The following is a 19,671-nucleotide window of genomic DNA, read 5'->3' on the forward strand; positions in this document are numbered from 1 at the left end:
GTATGGCCCCATTACACTTGTTGCTTTCTTATAGTTCAATACCAAGGAAAATTCCAAATCCTTGGTTGATTATTCCTTTTCTTTTTCCTCTCTAATAGCAAACCACATTCATAACCCAATTATGTGCCACTTTTAATGGTTTGAATTATCAATCTCATAATTATTGGCATCTCACTGTGTCATGGTACTGACACTAAGAAAGTATATATGTCATAATGCTCAATTAAGCAATCTTACTAAGTAGCTATTGGCTGAGGTCGAGCTGTATAGAAAATTTCATCCGGAAATATAATTTCTGATAGTCGAAGGACTAATTTGCAATTTTCGAAACCCATTGAAAAAACAGTTAAAATCGGTTAAGAAACGAAGCGACACAACGTTTCGTGAAAAGACGCGGCGTTTCGTTTCGGGCCTCTTCTTATTGATTATTTTTGGTTCAAAGTAGAATGGCAGAATCAAAATACGAAACTTCTAAACCTGAATTGTATCCGATCAAATATTGATAGAACCACCAAATTGATTTGATCTGAAAGTGTTTCACGCCTTTCAGGATATTCTATTCATATTTGAGAAAATTTCTTTAACAATAGATGTAATCATAACCCCTTCTAATCCGTGAAGTCGATCTAATTAATAATTATAAAACACATACTATAATCAAATGAGTTCCATGAGTGTCCCCTCTTTTAAAACTGCATTGTACGTATAAAATTACTGAATCCGCTCTATAATTTACTGCACTAAAGAAAATGAAATTTCCTTTTATTTGAATTCCAACGAATCTTTTTTCTTTTTTAATTTAATAATTACAAAGTAGATTTCATACATATGGTACATAAATAAGGACTCATATACTCACGATAAGAAGGTGACTCATACGACCATCCGCCACAATTTGCAACAAACAATATCATACCTTAATTATTCACGCGTCATGTCACATGTCACGTAGATTTTTCATACATTAATTAACTATTCACGTGTCACGTCAATTTTTCATACTCTATAGCAGAAACATCAAGATAAGTCAAACCACAAACCATATCATACGCTACCCTTAACACGAGAATGGATGTGTCGACAAAGTAATTTGATATGACCTTCAAACATTCAATTTGCAAGGTTAAAATTTTTTTATTACAAACTCTCAAATCCTCAAACGATCCTAGCCTCACACTTGTAGTTCAATGTAAAGGCAACTCTAATTGAAAACCAAACTACTCTACCTTTAGTAGAAAGTAGTCGTGAGAGCTAGCTGGACAATGATATGACCAATATAAGCAAGTGTCCAATGATTCTCAATCTCATCCTTTTCAATTAGGCACATTAGTGCAACGCAGGTACAGTCTCATTTATTGAAGTGCACTTGATACGCGAATTGGAGACTAAGTATTTTAAGTTGATTTCTTTTTACTTCACACGTAAATATGTCAACAGAAGTGAAGTGAGGGTTAAAAGAGTTAAAAATCAAGAAAAGAGGGTCCTTATTGTCATGGTGAAAGGCAACAAGAAGAAGTAAACCCATTGGCATCATGTTTTTTCAGCTTCAATACACAGAGCCCCAAAACACCTGTGGTCTCATCTTTGCCCCCACAACCCCACATGCCCTTGTTTTCCTTTCTTTTTTTCTCTTTTTCAATACCAAATTACTAAATTAATTAATCATTTTTATTTTCTTAACACAAACTCCCTACTTTATATATATATATATATATATATATATATATAGCTCACTCACCCTCATTTCTTTCTCACCTCACCCTTCTTCTCAACTCTCCTCTCTCATTCTCAAAAAAAGAGAAGTTGATCATTATCACCATATAATTCTCAAAATGGCCATTAGAAAATCAAACAAGCTGACACAAAGAGCCATGATCAAGCAGATCATGAGGCGGTGCTCGAGCTTAGGGAAGAAGCACGGGTACGAGAACGAGGAAGGGCTGCCGTTGGACGTGCCAAAGGGGCATTTCGTGGTGTACGTGGGCGAGAACAGGACCAGATACATCGTTCCTATTACGGTTCTCAACATGCCCGAATTCCTGAGCCTGCTTCAACAAGCTGAAGACGAGTTCGGATTCGATCACGACATGGGCATCACTATTCCATGCGATGATCAAGTATTCGAGTCTCTAATGTCATTCGTTAGATAGTAATAAAAAATAATTATGCAGAAAATTTGGTCCAGTTTATTTATTACTGGACTAGCTATATACTGGTAATATTATTTTTATCCATGCTTGTGGATTTTTTTTTTTTTTAGATTTCTTGACTGGCTGACTAGAATCCCATGATGTTGAAATGTAATTGGGTTAGGAAATATGCGTGTAAATTTAGGAATATGGGAAGTGTTTGGTTTTTCCTCTAGCAGTGGTTTTTTTGGCTGTAATTAATGTTGATTGTGGCCTTGATTTGTACCCTGTGGGAGTACTATTAATAATTTAATATATTGCACTGCTTCTTTAATTCTATTTTTCTTGTTATTTTCATGGCTCGAGTCAGCGGCCGACGATTATATACGTATTTAAAAAATGACTTTTTTTATGGTTGGGGCTGATGCAAAAAAAAACTTGTGTATAATATTTTTCAATTTTTAAAAGTATATTTTTGAGATGGTTGATATGGGATTTTACATAATTATATACATAAAATTTGAATTTTTTTTTAAAAAATATTAAACATAATTAGCTCATTAGGGGCTTAAGCCCCCTTGGGTCCTCCACATGGGTCCGCCCATGCTTGATAGGAACTTAAGCCCTCATTCTAATTACATGTGAGTGTTTGTACCACATCGAAAACTAATACTCCATTTGTCCGGGAATAAATGTTTCATACTGGATCGGTGCGAGTTTTAACAAAGTATTTGACTTTGTAAGAGAAAGTTGGTATAAAAAGTTAGTTGAATGTGTGTTGTACTTACATAGTAGTAGTATTAGTTTTATCATAAAATGTGACTACAATTAGTTAGTTAAAAATGTGAAAAGTTAAGGTATGCATGGGATGATGTATGAGGAGGGATTTGAGTTGTGAGAATTATGGCCCGACGCATAAATTGAGGGGAGTATTGATGTGACAGAGGAAGAGGAAGAGGAAGAGGAAGAGGTATGACGAGAGGTACATGTTGTGATATTATCGTAAATACTAGTACTAGTATATTATCTTACTCTCTCTTTATTTGATATTCATTTTTATTATTTTTCTTTTTGTATTCTTGTGCTTACCAAACAGATAAATCGAGGTTTCTCATTCATTTCCAATGTTCATTTATTTTCAACGTTCATTTCATTTCATTGTAGCAACTAGCAAGCATGTTCTTAAAGATTAGGTAACTGCGAAAATTGATGAATATTTGGACCACTAATTGAGACCTATTAATTAGAAAGAAACAAGTCAGGAGGAAAAAGATACCAATGAAAAAGGAGTAAATTCGGAATCTGATAATGATAGATAGTGAGTGCGTCTATTTTTTATGGTATATTACCTACCTGATGCCAAATTATCAATCAGATTGGTTTTTCCATTTTTTTCTTTAGTATCTTCAAATAGTTGATATACGAATAACAATATACAAAAATATTCTATTATAGCCACAAGGATATCAATTCAGTTCGAAATTATTAAATCAACTAGTTAAAGAGAAGAAAAAAAAAATAAAATCAGTTTCTAATTTAGAAAAATGTATGGAGGACTTGAATGTATGGACAGATATATGATTGAATTAAACGAGCAAAATACAATTTCATAACGCGAGGTGTCTAAATTCTACAATATCTAGTAGTACTAGCTAGTACCATTAACTTAGCACTTAGGTAAAATTCAGAGATGTGTTTATTTTGTGAAGGAAAAACAGTAGTATTAATTAATTAATTAAATTGTCCTAATTCAACCATAAGCTCAGTGCATGAGATTTGGAAAACTGAAGGAAATTTAGGGACCCAGTCCAGATTTATAAACAAGACAATGGTCACATGTAGTATAGTACCAAATTGAGTAGATGTCACACACATATCATTTAAAATCAAATTCATTACTATTAAAAATAGTGAAGAGTTGGAGGAGGTGGTCCTACTTATAATACGGCCATATATAAATATATTGAGAAATGATCAAATGAAAAAATCGCATTGTATTAACTAAAGATATTTTTAATCATTAATTTTATACGTTTTGAAACATCTATTTATAAAAGCAATAGCATAAAAGAAACATTAACAAATATCGTAGCATTATAATTTATAAAATACCTATTTTGTTTTTTCACTTATATGTTTCACGTTAAAGAGTGGGTACATTAAAATTCAATTGTGTGAAAAGCTGGTTTCTAATTAAGTCCTACAGAAAGTAATTGGACTTCACAATCTAAGAACTAAATATGGTTTAGTATTTTGTTAGTTATATTTGGACGCATTTAAAACATCAATCAATTATTGAGCTTTAGAGCATCCACAACCGTGCTCTTTCCAACGAGCATGATTGTGGGCCCGGCCACACTTTTTCTGCCTGCTCTTAGGCAAGAGCACAACACCCACAGTCGTGCTCTTCTGCAAGGACGAGCACAAGGGTCTCACCATTCAATTATTCATTTTAAATAAAAACATTTCCACAAAATTAAAATTCATTAAAAATAACTGAAATAATATTATAAATTACAAAAAAAAATAAAAATTACATAATTAAAGTCTTAAAAATTAAAAATTACATAATTTAAATCCTAAAAATTAAAAATTATATAATTAAATTCATAAAATTTTAAAAAAATCCACTACTCGTGGCCGAATTTCGCCCAAATAGATGATGAATATGTGTATTTATAGATGATTTTGGGATTAAATTTTTTAAAAAATTTCAAAAAATGGTAATAAAATCTGTATATTTTTTGGAATCCGAAAACATATATTTTTTAATTTTTTATATTATTTTCGATTTTTTAAAAAAAAGAAAAAAAAAAGAAAATGCCAATGGCCAATAGAAGCGCGTCACGTCGCCCTGCTCGCTGACACGAACGTGCTCTTAGCTAAGAGCACGTCCGTGCCAGCGGCGGACGGACGGCGTGTTGCCACCGTTGTGGATGCTCTTAGAGTCTTTTCACTGTTTCGTGTTTTACTATAAATTATTGAACAATTTAGTGTTGCTGCTTTTGAACTACTAACCAAATTCATTTTATTGTCACGTTGATTCAACATGTGACATTTCGAGATAGTGTTGAGAAAACGATGCACAAACTCTCTATGATGCTACTTTATTTAATCTTCATTCAACTTGCCCATTACATATTTAGTGGATCACAATTAATTAAATTCGTCTTCACTTATTATGATTGTCTAATTATATTCAAGTTAATAGAATTGGTTTATAGTATTTTAATACTTTCTTTGTTTTAATTTTATTTGCAGATAGGGAATATATTTGTCACTTTATTGTGATAGGTAGATTCACATGCAATGTAATATTGTGCATGTGCTTTTGTATATGAAAGTGCGTAGTCGTCCCATCGTAATAATTTTTATAATAAATTAATTGTCAGTATTTTTTTAATATCAAGTTTGCCATTGAAAATTTTGAAACACCTAGTAGAAAATGAAACAGAGAAATGAAACAAAAATGAATCAATTAATTAGGTAGAGAGACATGTCTTATTGTATACACGAATGCTCATCGATTCAATCTAAAAACAAAGAAAAAGCACTCTTCAAACAAAAGTCAAATTCAACCATCTCCAAAAGTGTGCCTCAATTCTAACACCAAATTACAAGTATGATAAGTTGGAATGGGTCTGAGTCATTATATACACGAATGCTTATATTTTTCTGCTAGATATATATATGTATATATATAGCATGCTGCACGACTAAGAGGCGTTCTTCGCTTTAGACGAAAAGAATCTGCTAAATCCACGAGCATGTTTCTCTGGTGTAGGAGTAGTCGACGCAGAAGAGGAGCCCGACTTTGTAGGGCGGTGGCTTGGTGGTTTTGAGCTGACCGGAGATCTCAATAAGTTGTTAGCGTCGGAATCAGATGGACTGAAAGAAGCATTAAATATATCCATGGGAGATTCTGAGCCAGCTCTGTGCAAATGGAGGGAAGCAGCAGAGTCTACATCAGGTGCATCAGAATCTTGCAAATTCATGCCACTTATAGTTGGTTCTTCCTCGACAGAGGCTTCGACTTTTTGACTCCTCGTGTTATTTGGGGAACGCACGTCTGTTTGTGGACGTAGAGCTTGCATTTGCTTGCCTAGAAGGAATATGGTTTCTTGACACTCTGCCAGCTTTTCTGCTGCGGCTGCCAACTCCTTCTCCTGAAATTGATAATAGGTGCTATAAGTTTTCCAGAACCTCAACTAATCAAAATATTTTAATGATTTCTTCATAAAATAACCAATTACAAACGTCTCGTAATTAACTGGTCAAAAAATTAACTAATGTCTCATCAGCTACTCCTTTCTTCACATTTATCTATTCAAAGTTCAAACTGCATATCTAGACCAACATCCCATTTCTGGGTTTCTTCTTCACTGTTTCTTTTAAGAATTTTTAATATGGGAGTGCCACTCAGTTGCAATCTTCAATTTTCAAATACTAATATTTTAATGATGAGCTAAGGCATTGCAGAGGCTAGTAAATCCTGTTTGAAAAAATTTAATAAGCAAAGCAGAGTAAGAAATATAAGTATAAAGCTCACCTGGCCAGACCTCTCATCGGTTTCAGCTGCTGCACAATTACCAGCCCTGATATTGGAATGTCATAGAGAAAGCATATTAGATATAAATGAAACCTTCACTGCAAGAAATACTATGCACACTAATTGAAACAGAAGACTTGGCGTAAAAAGAAACGAATAAAAATAGGTGACTAATTTGAATTCAACCAACCATGTAAGCAGAAATAATTTAGCACTAAATTTGGTTCATAGTTTAGCTCATAGGTGAATGAAAACTGTTTGAAATTATCCAACCCAAACCAATTTAAAAACCTTACTGGGTATCAGGCAAGATCAACTCATTTGTAAGGAACTTGGAAATTTAGTATGTGTCAGTTGTTAGTACCTGTCAAGCTGGTCTTGAAGATCTTTGCATCTGTTAAGTGCCTCCTCGTGACTTCTTTTCTCGTCTAGCAGCTCTTTCTCCAAATTTTGTATTTTGCCTCGGAGAAGATTTAACTCAGTCTTCAATTCTTCAGAACGTGTCTCAAGCGAATTGTAGGATTCTGCCATGCATTTGAGCTGTGTCTCAGCCAGGCTGTTGGACTTCTGAGCTGTTGCTAATTGTGATTTAACCTCAGCCAGAAGGCGTTCTGTCTCCAGCAACTGAGACTTGGAAGTTTCAAAATTTTCCAAAGATCTAGCTAGATCAACTGCCAGGCTATCCTTGTCCATTTTCAATTGTTCAAACTCCTCCAGTGAACATTTCCAAGAAGTGGTTGTTGATTCAGAGATTGGAACAAGATTCCCATCATTAGGAACATCTGGATCGGATGCAGAATCCGAGAAGTGTGCACACCCATCTGGATACCTCTCTCCTAATGATTCCACAACAACCTTGTTCTCTGGTAGGGCAATCTTGTCAATACAATCGGAGCTACCAGTTTCAACTTCAGAACTTCTAAATCCAATAGCATTCAGATGCAGCTCGCTTGCCTTGTTCAATACATCAGAAACATCAAGAACAAAATCATTCAGATTGAGATAACTCTTCCTTGCTTCATTATATTTGGCAGAAAATATATCAATTTTTTTATTCAACCCATCTTCTCCATCAGGCCTTGCTTCCGTGACAGTCTTCACTTCTTTGCCAAGATTAGTGATAAAGTCAGAAATCTGCATAATGGCAACTTCTACTTCTTCATTAATGGCTTCAAAAGTATCGACGGATGAGCTAGCATCTCGAGGCACCAAAGTCTCAGTTGTGGCTGTCATCTTGGTATCCTCAGTTATTTGATCAGGTCTTATGCCAGAAGGACAATTTTCCTCAGTAAAACCATTCACCGAGTGGTGATGTAAAGTTTCATGCATGTCCTGCATAGCTTGTCTAACTTCCTTTATTATTTTTTCCATGTCCCTTTCATTAGAGACTAATTCAAGAACCCCGGATATCTTTGACTGGAGTTTCACAAAGACCTGTGGGTCTGCTTTAGGTTGAAGATTTACTACATTTGCATCTTCTTTAGAAACCGCTTGAGGTTCCAAACCATGCTCACCTAAACGAGGGTCTGCACTGGTGGCCACTTCAACTGAAGCTTCACACTTTACAAGTTCAGATCCTTCATTGACTGTATTACCTGCAAAGTCTGCACCTGAGACCGTTCCATTCGATTGATAGGCCAGCTTCTCCATCTCTAAGAAGTCGTCCATAAGGTCAGCATGATTAGCACTTTCAGATTTCTGTGGACTGTCCATGGACTTTTCCTTCTTCAGATGTGAGAGCTCAGACATCATTCCAGCAGTCCATGAACCAGAACAGCTTATATTATCATAATTTCCATCTTCCGACATAGTGGTCAAACTTGATGGAATACTGGCTTTCTGACTACTGAGACTATCAATTGGAACCTGAGGATTATAAATGTGATGATTTTTCTGTTCACCATTAGCTTCTAGTTGTGCTTCCATATTTTGAAGCTTGCTAGCCGTTTGAGCACAGATACTCCTAGAAGCTTGCAATTCACTGTTACGCTTTGCCAATGCCTCTTTAAGCATTTTTGTTTCTTCCTCCATTGCAAGTAGCCGTTCTGTGAGTAACTCATTTTCTTTGAGGCACTTCTGGGCATGGTCGAGTGAAAAGTCCGGCAGCTGAGACAAGTGTGGAGTGGAAGGCTTCACAGGAGATCTCCTTAAACGAGAGTCTCCATAGTCTTGACCCAAGCTCTCAACTTCCAATTTCATTTGGGCTAGTGCAGCTGGACCAGGAAGTTTCTTCCGAACAAGGCCTCGTAATCTTTGACATTCCGCCTCAAGCTTAGCAATTTTCTTGACACCTTCCAGGTGATGTTTGGTTGCTGCCTCGGCGGACCGCACACTCATGTTTTTCTCCTCATTGCGAATTTCCACCTCTTTCCTAGCGATATGGAGTTCATATTTGAGTGAGTTTACTTCTCTTTCACAAGACTCAATTTCAGTTTTCAAAAGTTCTATCTCGGCATTAGCCTGTGATTTCTCTTCATTAATCTGGATTAGCATGTTAGAGCGCTCTTGCAAGGACCTCGATAATGCAGCATTTTCAGCTGCAGCCTTCATTAACTCTTGGTCCAGATAACCTATTTTTGCTTCAAGCTCTAACTTCATCTTGTCAAACAACTTTGCTTTGTTAAGAGCAAGTTCCTGCAACTTTTGTTCATGATCTTCCTTCAAATTCTGTATCTCCCTCATACATTCTTTGAGAGCACCATCCAGATGTGTTGCCCGATCTTCAGCAGTAAGCTTCAGCAGTGTGACAGATTCCAGATGATTTTTCAGTGCCGCAGCTTCAGCCTCAGCCTTCTCCCAACCTGTCCAACAAAATTGGCGGCCATAAGCTCTACCATCTTAAAACTTTTATTAAGATAGAGATATTTAATAATAGTATCTACGAACCTGACACAGCTTCTTCAGCAACTTTGGCATGTTGTTTGACCAAATTTTCTTTATCAATCATTTCAGTATCTGCTTCAGATAACTTTTCATTGAGTTCTTTCACTTCCTCCTCTAAGGTCTGCACCTGTTCGGCATAGGACTTCACTTCATCCTCCAATCCAGTTAGATGTGTATATGATTCCATAGAAATTTGAACATATTTGGGCTTTTTATTTTCTTGTTTTGCCTACATTAAAAATAGGATCAAGATTAAGTATCAAGATAGAAGTCATTAGGTACAATAGTTCAAGAAAATGGGCATAACAAGAAACCAACACTAATATAAATGAGTACGAATAAAATTGCAAAGAAAAAAAAAAATCAATGAGGCAACTTGAGACTAAAAATCTTATTCAGGATGGCCTTAAGGACTTCAGCTGCCTAATGTACACGAGCAAAACAAAAAAAACACAAAGGGAAACTTTGGAAACCATTGAGGCAATTTTCGACTAGAAAGTCCTAATCAGAATGGCCTTCAAGCACTTCAATCTCTAGAGAACTGTTGAGATGCTGAAGAACTATCTCATTAGCTTTACTCAAAGAAGTTATTAGAGTTTTCGGTGTCCAAATCAATAAAAATGAGGCTTAGCAAAGTAACTGAAACTAAAGAGACAAAAAACAGAATTTCTTGTACATGGGAACCAGTACTGGATCATCTAAATAATGTGATGAGTGAATGATAGCAAATGGTGCGTGTAGCATATAATTCAACATGAGAATCAATCATCTTAATATGAAATAACCTTGTCGATTTGAGCTGCACTTATATCTGAAGCAGCTGTAGAAGACTCTGATGCAGTGGCAGCTGTTTTCTCAGCAGCCTGCTTATCAGATGATTTCTTCTTCCATGGCCAACTCCTTATATCCATCCTTAGCTGTTAATGCAAAGAAAATTATGAAAAAGTGAAGCTAAAAAGTAGACTAAGTGGCACAAACATAACTTCAAAAGTAAAAAAATGCATGTATACAATTCTTGTAATAGTAACAGTTTTTGCATTACAATGTTAGCCTTTCAGGTAAAAAATTGCTACATGCACTTGTTTCCGATTATACAATTGTGTACTCAAGGTCATAAATATATTTGTACACTAAATATTTCTTAAATGCAAGTGATAAACTAAGTAGATGGAAATTTTCATTCATCTATCCACTAAATGACTAACAAAGACATGCATACTACTTCTATGCTCGAATCGCTGTTGCCCAATACTCCCTACGGATTAAAACTTGTAAGCAAAGTGATCAATATGCAAGCAAGTTCATCCACAAATTGCTACATGAACAAGAATTTCAATCAGAAAAACCAGCATATAGCCAAATAAACCGACAACTCTAGTAAATGCAATCTTGAAAAAGGTCAGTCAAAAGTTAACTTTTTTTACAGCCCCCAACTTGATCATCAAATTTGTATCCGTTCAAATGCTTCATGAGCTAGAGGGGAAAACACAGAGGAAGAGAAACTGCATTTCTCTGTTCCTCTTTTTTTGTCTTTTCGAATAACAAGATGGAAAAAAGTTTATATCCGAAGAGAAAAATCATTATAGGCCATCAGATCATGGTCATGAGCATAATCAAAGGGTCTACATGACAACTCTACAGTCATATTCTCAACACGGATTCTGCATTAGCAGCTGATCATTTTTAAAAAGCATACAACTACTGTAGATTTTAGAAACATAGGAAAAGGATAGGGCAACCAATCCACCATGAAAAGGACATTCCCAGAATGTAACAAAATACTACAAAAAAATAAATATAGTTGGCACTCTATTGCAGGAAATTTCTTAAGAAAGTGGTACATTATCATAAGTATTAAAAACATTCTAATTAAATTAATATCCAAAACTGAGTTTGATCACAACATAAATTTTTGATGAGCAGCAATCTACCTCATTGAATCTAATTAACATCTAAATGTTCAAGCATAATTTCCTCGAATTTTAAAAACTTTACGATTTTCAACAGAAACTACTTTTCGACACCAAACGCTTATATGAATATAGGAAAAAGAATAAACACAAAACTCAACAACCTGCAGGGCCTTATATAGCAATTAGCTGTACTTACAATTAATACAGCTAAGTAGCTTTCAAATTTTAGATGGAATCTTAAATCAGAAACGCATTGCAAAAATTTGCACAAATCGAGCACAAAAACATCAATCCACATCAAACTACCGACACTTTGAAGCAAATTAAATCAGGCCGACGAATTGCTAACCAACCGAAAACGGCGAAGCAAATGAGCAAGAGAATTGGAACAATGAACTCAGATTAGAAACTAAAAAGGCACAAAATGGAATTTGAAAATTGTGGAGCAAAAGAAAGAGGATTTTGCCAAACAAAAACAGCAGAAAAGGGAAGAGCTCTCGCGAAACAGAAAACAAAGCAACTGTGATGAAAAAAAGTCCTCAATTAGCTGCTCGTCATTCCGAAGAAGAAAAATCAAAAGCATTTAGAGCATGAATCTCACGCACTCACCGGCAGTAAGCAATGCAGTGAATATGAGATTGAACTGGAACAACGGAGATCTGATTAATGGAAGGCAGTAGGTATAGACCTTAGAGAGAGGTTTTTACTCTGTAGAGAGAGAAAGCGAATGGTGACGGGGTGGTGGTGGTGGTGGTGGTGGGGATGGGTGGTGAAAATGTCTCCAGCGTTTAAAGGCAAGACGTCGGAAAGCTCCAAAACATCAGCCTTATTTTAAATTAATAAAATTTGATTTCTTAATTTCGGAGAAATAAAAAATATGGGAATTAAATATAATCGCTGTAACAGTGCATTTTCTATTCCAACCTAACAAGTTTCACTTACCTTCACATCATGAAATTAAATTACTTTGAGATTGTTAGAAATTATCATGTAAAAGTCAAAGACTGAATATACATCACATTTTCCTTATAATGATAAAAGACAAAGACTGAATATACGTAACATTGTCCATACATTAAGTATTATATACCTAAATTAACAATATTTGTAAAATTAAACCTTATCTAATCCACTAAATCGTGTATTGGTTACAGAATAAATCTCAAGCTTTCAACATTTTTATAAAATAATTATAATATTCCAATAATGTTTATTTTCTTTTATCGATTTGTAACGATTTCTTCTCTACTACATATATTTGTTTCATAACTTTGTAATTAATCAAGAGATTTTGGAAGTCTAGTCCTAAATTTTTACAAATTGAAAGTAGTAGGACTACAGTTTGTGTTGTGACATATGAGAAATTAAGTTATAATTGATACAGATGGTGTAAAAAGAAAGTTAATAGGAGTAGTATTTAAAAGGGAGTAAATGACGAAAGCGCCCCTAAGGAAATGAGTTATTGACAAGTGGGTGACAGGATGAGCTGTATTTGAGAAGTGGGGACCACAGTCATTTTGCGTCCAGCTCATGATTAGAGCGTGGCGACACTGATTCTCCACTTTTGATTCCATGTGCATCCGTCGTATCTGATTCCTTCCACTCTCGTTTTGCAATTTTTACTTTTACTCATCTAATAATGATAGTATTAATCTCTATAATCACAAGTTCACAACTTAGGGCACCCACAATGGGGCGCCCGATGGCGTTCATCGTCTTCAGGCGCGGACGATGGCACCATTGTGGGGTGCTGCCATCGGGCGCGGCCGAAGCACACACCCGATAGATCGTCCTATTTAAACCTCGTTTCTCATTCACTTGTGCATACGAACAAATCGCCTCTCTCATTTCGCTCATCTCTCACGATTCTACCTTTCTCGCATACCAAAATGAACCCCGACGACAACACCAATAGTTCTAGTTCCTCGGAATCAAGTAGTTCGACATCTGAAGTTTGCGTATTTTTTTTAATTCGTATTGTAATGTATTAATTTTTATAAATAAAATGAAATTTTTTCATAATTTTTGTAGTTATTTAAATATTCAAAAAAATGCATAGGGCACCTTATGGCGCCCCACTGCAGATGGGGGTAGGAGGATAAAACTGATGACGTGGTGCGCCTTAGGGTGCCCCACTGCTGCTAATGGCCTTATGTAGATATTTGTTGGTCACAAAATTAAACTCTTTTTTAAATTGGAGCTGATTAAATAGACACTATTTTATTCATCGAGGTAAATTCATGATTTGTGAGGTCAAATTTAAGTTTGTGGAAAATATCAGTAAAGTTCGTAATTTTATAAATTAATAGCTCGATTATCTTTGCGACGGTAATAATATAGTTCAATATGTTTTAATATTTTTTTGATAAAAAATTACAAAACTATTTTTGTAAAATTTATACAAATATAAGTACGTACAATTTTTTTTCTCTTGTGTACAGATATCTAAAGTATCTCACTTGATTTCGTGAAGTTGGCGGTATTCTTCTGTTGCAAATTAAATTCCCCGAGTCAACTATTTAATATACACTTAATATTATTTGGTAAGTAGTAGTAGAAGACAATAAGAGATTATTAGAAGCTGATATCTTATAAGAAAACATATGAAATCTTTGAAATTTTGAATCCTTTCAAAAAAACAGAAATGTTTGAATATAAACTTCTACATTTTTTTTCCTGAAACACATCATACGCGTCGTGTTTTTGTTTTATTAAAGTCTCAAAACAAATAAGAGACAAAATGGGTTACTAGTGACAAATATTAGTACTAATATTATTATATATGTCTGTTATTACTTGTCATTAATTTACTTTTTAATCCGTCCGCTAATATATGTCATAATTACTTTTGAGTAGTACTTCTTTTATTAATGGCCCCAAATCCCCCTAACTCATTCACACTTATATTTCATTATAAAATTTATATATAAAAATAAGACTCATATTTTATTAACTTTTTCAGATCACTTTTCATTATACTCTCTCCATTCCCCAAAGAATACGCACTTTGGGGACGAAACAAGTTTTAATGTAAAATTGGTAAAGTTAGAGAGATGTAGAGAGAAAATGTAATTAAAGTATTGTTAGTGGAGAATGAGTCTCACCTTATTAGAGAGAAAAAGACTTTCCAAACTTAGAAAGTACATATTCTTGTGGGACGGACTAAAAAGGAAAGAGAGAGCATATTCTTGTGAGACGGATGGAGTATTTCTTAAAATTTACTCTTTCCGTTCCATAGTAGTGGAGTCATTTGACATTTTTGTACATTCCATAATAGTGGAGTCATTTCTCTTTTTAATAAAAGTGAACATATTTCTTCTCATTTACTTTACTCTCTCTTCATCTCTCAACTTTTTTTAATTTTCACGCCAAAAAAAAATACTACACTATTATAAAACGGAGGAAGTACTATAGTATTATACACCATTTGTTAAAACTCGAGTCAAAAGTATGACAATTAAAAAGCCGGAAAGAGTAATATGGATTTACCTAGAAATGATTGGATGCTAATTTATAACCAGTCACCACAAAAAGCGCGGGCCCCATCGTTGAGCTGGTGTGTACATTATAACCACAAGCGCATGCGGCAAGGTAGAGCACCAGACACGTGTTGGGTCACGGCGACCATATTGTGTTTCACCCATGTTTGTAGCCTCATTTTACCTAGATTGGTTTTTGTCGGCGGAGTGAATTTATTCCTCTACAAAAAGCGGCTGAGTGGTAAAATTAAAGTTTTTGCATTGATGTGTAAAGAAAGCCACAAGTCTAGTAAAAAGGAATAACTGTGACTGGTGATTAATATCTAAATTCCAATTCAAAATTGAATACGATCCAAATAACGTGAGACAGATGGCGTGTTATTTGATTAATTTATAAAAATATGCTCTCTATCCAAGCTATTTGCTGGGTATCTAATTCGGACGGTCTCAACTCTCAAGCTATTTGCGTCATAATGTTTTTTGATAAAACTTTATTCTATTTTTCTTTTACTTTTTTTCTTTTATATCCAGGGTATATATTTTATTTTCTTTCATATTTAATTTTCTCTTTTATTAATCTTTGAATATCAAAATTTTAAATTGACGTCTAAAAGAAATACATCAATTAATATGAGACGAATGTACTTAGTATTTTTGTGAATGTTAACTATATTTTGTGGATTAAATCAGCATCTCTTTTTATAATGAGCAGAAATAGATCATAATGTAATTCGATATTGTTAGAAAATGAAAACCAAATCAGAATAAAGTCAAGATCAAATTACCACCAAGTCCTAAGATAGATTGATTTTTTTATTAATTGTAAATTGATTCTATTCTCATACACAAGTCTTACCGTGTATAGCAGTCCTCTAATACTCTATTTAAAGAGTATGCTCATAGTGAAATAAACATCAAGCCAGTGCACAGAAACACAATCTCTCGTATCTCTCTCTATCCCTTACTCCCATATGATGCATATACCTATGAAGATGGTATCAGAGCGGGAATGAGACTCAGAGTAGTTTCATCACTGTCTCGGACCAATCCCGACTATTAACCAGATCAGAGCAGATAGTTTCATCACTGTCTCGGACCAATCCCGACTATTAACCAGATCAGAGCAGATTTCTGTTCAAAAACCACCACCAAAATTATAGACCCAAACGAAACCGAACAAATCAAACCGACCGAAACCGAGCAATTTGCTCGGATGTTCAATGAATTCATGCAATACAGCATGACCCAAACCCAACAAGTATTACCAACAAACCCACCAGAAAATCCACTTAGTAAATGAATCTTTCAGAGTCGATACGAGCCTGTTGGATGTCGGGTTCAAGATGAACGGAGAAAATTACACCACATGGGCAGTGCTCATGAGGAGGTCGATCATTGGCAGAGGGATGATATCTCACATCACCGAAGTCTCATCCCCTCCGCCAAGAACTGACACTGCCTTCACAAGATGGCAGCAAGAGGACAACCATGTATTTACTTGGATCGTCCAGAACCTGGATCAAAAATTGGTTAGTAGAGTATCACAATATCCCACAGCAAAAGATGTGTGGGATACTTTGGCAATCACATACGTAAGCGGTGGAGATAGAATACAGATCTATGATCTGTATCAGAAGGCAACTGCTGTGAAGCAGAAGGAAGCAATGTTGAAGGAAATGGGAGCACTGGAAAGAAATGGCACCTGGGTGAAATGCATAATACTAGAAGGGAAGAAAGCAACCGGGTGCAAGTGGGTGTTCACTATTAAACGCCGACCTGATGGCTCCATTGAAATATCCAAGGCGCGGTTAGTAGCAAAAGGATACACACAGATTTATGGAGTGGATTATGATGACACATTCTCTCCAATAGCAAAAATGAACACAATTAGAGTTCTATTGTCAGTCGCAGCAAACAGAGACTGGCCACTACATCAATTTGGTGTTACAAATGCCTTCCTGCATGGAGAATTGAAGAGAGATGTATACATGGAAGCACCCACGGGCTTCTCTGACGGGCTCAAGAGGGGAGAAGGATGTCAATTGAAGAAGACTCTGTATGGACTCAAGCAGTCTCCTAGAGTTTGGTTTGGGAGGTTTACCAAAGCTATGATGAAGTATGGGTTCAAACGGAGCCACTCCGACCATACACTATTTCTGAAGAAGAGAGATGGTCGAATCGCATGTTTAATCATATATGTGGATGACATGATCATTACTGGAAATGATACCGAAGAAATAGAGAGGCTCAAGGTTAGTCTGTCCCAAGAATTTGAGATGAAGAATTTAGGAGATCTTAAGTATTTCTTGGGGATAGAAGTGCTAAGGTCTGAATGAGGAATTTTTCTAAGGCAAAAGAAGTACACACTAGACATCCTGGCAGAGACAGGGCTACTAGACTGCAAACCTGCTGACAATCTGATTCTAGTGAATCACGGGTTGCAAATCACATAAGGAGCCGAGTTAGCAGATCAAGGCAAATATCAACGTCTCGTCGGGAAACTCATATACCTCTCCCACACTAGACCTGATATTGCCTATGTAGTGGGAATAGTGAGTCAGTTTATGCACCGACCGCAGAAGGACCATTATGAAGCTGCACTAAGGATTGCGAGATACTTGAAGGGAACTATTGGACATGGGGTAATGTTCAAGAAGAATGAACGTCGAGGGATTTATGGATACACGGATGCAGACTGAGCAAGCAATCCGGTTGACCGCAAATCAATTGGAGGTTATTTTACCTTTGTTGAAGGGAATTTAGTCACTTGGAGGAGTAAGAAGCAGAAAGTAGTTGAACTATCAAGTGCTGAGGCATAATTCAGATGAATTAAGAGTGGATTAATGGAGATCTTATGGTTAAGAAGACTGATGACCGAAATTGGACTTACTCCAGAAAAGAGTCAACTTTTATGCGACAATAAGGCAGCCATTAGTATTTCAGAAAACCTAGTGCAACACGACATGACTAAACACGTGGAAGTCGACAGACACTTTATCAAAGGCGGTCTTACCATGTATAGCAATCCTCTAATACTCTATTTAAAGAGTATGCTCATAGTGAAATAAACATAAAGCCCGAGCACAGAAACACAATCTCTCGTATCTGTGTCTATCTCTTACTCCCATATGATGCATATACCTATGAAGAGATATAGCATTAAATAAATTGTTATTTATTATTTATTAATTTTTACAAAAAATATATGTATAGCTTGGCGTTATTCAATAAAAATTATTATGGGATGAAAAAAGTTAAAAGAAGCCAAAATGAAGTAGTTAAATGCTGGCTAAAAAAGATGCTGAATTGAGTGAATTCCGGTAATTGACTATGACACCCTTGAGAAATTTATAGCATAGATTGAGTCCGCCGACATTCGCAAATTTAACGTATTTTAGTATTTTATTATTTGAAAAATGACAAAAATTATATACATCAGAAAACATGGTGCATTTATTCTTAATTTAATTAATAAAAAATAAATTAAACATAAAAGGAGAATAAAGCCCGACTGCACGTGTAGGATTTTTTCTTAATTGCTACAGAATTTTATAAACTGAATTTCTATGAAAGTCAGAACAAAGTTGCCTCAATCTGTAAAACAAAAATGTCCAAATGAAAGAAATCAGTATCTTTGGAGGGAATTAAAAGCTGTACATTTGAAGAGGCCATAAAACAAAATTCAACAGGCATATAAATTAATTTGGTTTTTGTAATTTTGATAAATATTTAAATGATGTTTCATTATCATAAATGGTGTTAGATTTGCAGTCATGTGAAGGGCCCACCATTTGAACTTGTACAAAAGTTAAATTTTGACATTTTATCTGCGCTTTTCTTTGAAGCAAAACCGACTGTTTAAAATTAATTGTCATTTAAAAAAATTAAACTAAGCATGCATGTTATTCGATATGAATTATATGCTAGTGCCTAACTTGATCATTTATGAATAAAAAAATAAAGATAAAAGGTGAAATATTTTTCGATATTATTGTGCACATTATTGAATGAAGTAGTCGTTGTCTGAATTGGACTTTGGGTATAGTAATCAAACGACGTTGATAGGCTAAAATGTCAGAAAATAGTATTAATATATTGAAATTAATATAATTAAGTAGTTTGCGTGACATTTGATTGGGACAGTTCAATCATGCAATGTTTAAGCTTAGGAACTCTTGATTGGACATTGGTTAATGTTATCAAATCCATATTCTACGAGTTCGTGTACAATAATACGGAATCACATCTTAATTTAAAGATAATTGTATATTTAGTATAGATGGGCTTTAGGGCATGAATAACGCGGAGGGCCGGGCCGCAAATCGCGAGTCCCGGCCCGTCCTGCGCGTAAGAGGGGGGCGACTTGCGGCCTGGGCCGGTCCCGGGGTCCGGCCCTTTCCCGCGTTAGCTGGTACGGGACGTGACGGAGGAAGCAATTTTTGCCAAAAATTGGAAGAGGAAGAAGAGGGAGGAAGAGGGAGGAGAGGAAGAAGAGGGAGAGGGAGATGGGTGACGGAGCCCAATTTTCTGATTTCTGGTGCAATTCGACGAGGAAGAAGAGGGAGGGGGAGAGGAAGAAGAGGGAGGAAGAGGAAGAAGAGAGAGGAAGAGGAAGAAGAGGGGCGGCGGATCCAATTCTCTAATTTTTCATTTTTTTGCATTTTTTTTACATTTTTTTATGTTTTAATTTTTAGTTTTTTTGCATTTTTTTATAATTT

At 35.4% G+C, this 19,671-nt stretch overlaps 2 protein-coding genes across 3 annotated transcripts; one reads left to right on the top strand and one right to left on the bottom strand.

Annotated features, from left to right (window-relative positions):
* Window positions 1-1,745: 1,745 nt before the first annotated feature.
* Window positions 1,746-2,463, top strand: LOC121768823 (auxin-responsive protein SAUR50-like). Its single transcript, XM_042165393.1, has one exon. The coding sequence runs from the start codon at window positions 1,833-1,835 to the stop codon at window positions 2,148-2,150; it is 318 nt and encodes a 105-aa protein (XP_042021327.1). The 5' UTR covers window positions 1,746-1,832; the 3' UTR covers window positions 2,151-2,463.
* A 3,125-nt stretch (window positions 2,464-5,588) lies between these two features.
* Window positions 5,589-12,272, bottom strand: LOC121782495 (filament-like plant protein 4). 2 transcript variants are annotated; one of them, XM_042180367.1, is made up of 6 exons: window positions 12,084-12,272; window positions 10,347-10,478; window positions 9,565-9,790; window positions 7,043-9,479; window positions 6,679-6,724; window positions 5,589-6,295 (listed from the first exon to the last, which is right to left on the bottom strand). In XM_042180367.1, exons 2-6 carry the CDS (start codon window positions 10,470-10,472, stop codon window positions 5,846-5,848), a joined length of 3,285 nt encoding a protein of 1,094 aa, XP_042036301.1. In that variant the 5' UTR covers window positions 10,473-10,478; window positions 12,084-12,272; the 3' UTR covers window positions 5,589-5,845. The 2 variants fall into 2 exon arrangements, with proteins under 2 accessions (XP_042036301.1, XP_042036294.1); XM_042180360.1 differs by lacking the exon at window positions 12,084-12,272 and adding an exon at window positions 10,977-11,261.
* Between the last annotated feature and the right edge of the window lie 7,399 nt (window positions 12,273-19,671).

This window comes from Salvia splendens, chromosome 2 (genome assembly GCF_004379255.2).
Source record: "Salvia splendens isolate huo1 chromosome 2, SspV2, whole genome shotgun sequence".
Taxonomy (NCBI): Eukaryota; Viridiplantae; Streptophyta; class Magnoliopsida; order Lamiales; family Lamiaceae; genus Salvia; species Salvia splendens.